The 2,927-nt window shown below is 28.9% G+C and overlaps 1 protein-coding gene across 1 annotated transcript; it reads left to right on the plus strand.

The window, feature by feature from the left end:
* The first annotated feature begins 1,121 nt into the window (after positions 1-1,121).
* Positions 1,122-1,556, plus strand: LOC126678347 (uncharacterized). The gene has a single exon (XM_050373251.1). It carries the CDS (start codon positions 1,122-1,124, stop codon positions 1,554-1,556), a length of 435 nt encoding a protein of 144 aa, XP_050229208.1.
* The last annotated feature ends 1,371 nt before the right edge of the window (positions 1,557-2,927 follow it).

Genomic DNA, 2,927 nt, shown 5'->3' on the forward strand with positions numbered 1-2,927 from the left:
CTTAAAGTTTAGGTTTTTCGTCACTTTTTGTGGCTTTTAATATACAAATTATTCATAAATAAGAAAATTACTTACACCTTTAGTGGTTTGATGATTATGTTACTAACTAGTGTTAACTGATAGCTATATAATTTATATAATAAATAAGATGAAACTAGCAACTTATTTTAAAATAAAGAAAATATGAATTTTGTAGATATACAAAATTAATTTTGAAATAACTTTGGTTATTTTACATAAATTATCTAATTATTTAATTTTTTACTAAACAAAACAAAAAATAATTAGTAATAAAGAATTATGAAAAACTTAAAACTACAAAGTATGAAGTCGTAAATATGAATTAATAATAATTATTAAGAAAATGGTTTTGAATATCATTATGGATGCAAGAGTCTCAAGATTAACCACATGTGTTTTGCTGATGGCCTCTTCATCTTTTATAGCAAACCTGTGTAGTGTTCAGAGGATTGCAGGAGCCTTTAGTCATTTTCACAAGGTGTCTGGGTTAGAAGTTAATGCTAGCAAGAGTTATGCTTATTTTTCTTGAGTTGATGATGGAGTTAAAGCTATGCTTCTCAATGTGCTGGATTTTACTGAAGGCCAGCTTCCTGTGAAATATTTGGGAGTCCCCCTAATCAGCAAAAGACTAACTGAGGATATTTGCAGTAGCTTAATTGAGAAACTGACTAAAAGAATTTCCCACACGATTATCAAACACCTGACTTATGCAGGTAGACTTCAACTTGTCAATGCTATCCTGTTCAGTATGCAAGTTTATTGGTGCTCCATTTTTGTCCTACCTAGTGCTGTTATCAAGGGTGTGGAGAAAATTTGTAAGTATTTCTTATGGAAAGGATCAGCTGAATACAAGTTTGGGAATCTAGTAGCTTGGGAAGAAATGTGTAAACAGAAGAGTGAGGGAGGTCTAGGGGTTCAAGTTCTAAGCCTGTGGAACTGAGCTGATGTGCTTAGACACATCTGGGACCTTCTAGCAGCTAAATAAATCCCTTTGCCCATCTGGATTATTATAAACAAGCTCAAGAAAAAAAGCTTTTGGGGCATTATAAAGCCACTGGATACTAGCTGGAGTTGGAGAAACTTGATCAAAATGAGGAATGATGTCAGAAGTTGTTTTAACTATGACTTTGGGAGGGTTTTTTTTCACATTTTGGTTTGATCCTTGGATGAATGGTGAGGCTATAAATGATATGTATCCTGGTATATCTTTTATAGATACTGATGTTCCTAAAACTGCCTGTGTCAATGACTTGTGGAGACTTCCAATGCCTATGGATGATCAAGTAGAAACTTTTTGGAACAGAATCAGAGATAACTTTGTCATTGATAATGAAAAGGATGATATCATTAATTGGAAGTGCTGCAGGAGTGGTACCTTCTCTATTAAATCAGCCTGGAATCACTTCAAGTTGAAGTTTGAAAAAGTTACTTGGTGGAAGGTCCTTTGGAGTCCAGGATACATTCCCAAACAGAGCTTCATTGCATGGTTAGCTACCAAGAATAGCTTAAGAACCAGAGATAAGTTGAAGAAATGAGGCTGTTTTGATTGTGTTTACTGTAAAAATGAAACAGAAACCATTGAGCATTTGTTTTTTGATTGTTATGAATTGAGAAATATCATTGTCTCTATCAATAGAGCTTGTTTGATAGATAAAGGCTATTAGGGTTGGAGGAGGGAATACTCATGGCATGGCAGGAAGACCTCTAGCAAAAGCTTGCTGGCTAGAACTAGAAGGCTTGCGTTTATGTGCTCTTTTTACAATATATGGAGAGATAGGAATATGATCATTTTTTAGAAGGAGAATGTTAATGCTATTATCATCAAGAATTGGATCAAGAAGGACATGATGCTGAAGCTGGTTAGCAAGAAGAGCAATGCTGCTATGTTTCTGACTCTACATCAGAATTGGAGTAATTTTGTGTAGTTATTAGTTTGTTTTTTTGCTATTGTTTTAGCAGCTTTGTTGTGTTTGCTGCTCTGTTTAGCAGCTGAGCCCTGTTATTTTGTTGAATGCTGGAGCTTTAATATATCTCTTTTGGTACATTTTACCAAAAAAATAATTATTAAAAAACTTAATGACATTAAGATTAAATTTAAAGCAATGTTTTTAAAACCGGACCAGAGATCAAACTGGCTTCGTCGGGGGTTCACGATTCGACTGGTTCAACCGGGTTCAACCGAATTTTTAATTATAATAAATATAAATTATTTAAATTAAAAATATATGTATTATAAATATAAAATATGATAAAATATTTAAATAAATTATCTTTTAAGATTTTTATTATATAAAATGTAATTATAAATAATTAATTTTAAGAATATATAGAATAATTACTCTAAATGAGAATGAAATATTTAAATATAATTTATTATCAAATGTGTGAAATATAATAATAATTGATCAATATTTATATGTATATAGAATAATTATATGTATGAGAAAAAATATAACTTCTAAAAAACATAACTTTTGATTTAACATGTTATTATATTTTAATTTTATAATAATTTATTATAAAATATAATTATATAATAATATTCAAAAGATAAATATTTAATTTTTAAATTTTAATAATTAATAATAATTAAATGAAAAATATAATATAGTATTTTATAAATAAAAATATGATAATATATTTAAGTAAAAAAATAATTATAATTTTTTATGTGAAATATAATTATAAATAATTAATATTTAAGAATATATTTTCTTAATTCATATTTAAGAGTATATAATAATATTAAAGAGAGTTGGTGTTTTTTTTAGTGAAGATTTTATTTCATAAAACTTAAAATGACATATGAGAGAGAAAATAGTAAGAGTAATTAATATGAGAGAGAAAACCAATGCATAAGGGTGAGAGAAAAAAGACACACATGATAGGGGCCACAAATGTACTTT

Source organism: Mercurialis annua, linkage group LG4 (genome assembly GCF_937616625.2).
Source record: "Mercurialis annua linkage group LG4, ddMerAnnu1.2, whole genome shotgun sequence".
NCBI lineage: Eukaryota > Viridiplantae > Streptophyta > Magnoliopsida > Malpighiales > Euphorbiaceae > Mercurialis > Mercurialis annua.

Bases quoted from the DNA above. Each gene is read 5' to 3' on its own strand.
- LOC126678347 (XM_050373251.1), top strand. From the start codon at position 1,122: ATGTCAGAAGTTGTTTTAACTATGACTTTGGGAGGGTTTTTTTTCACA.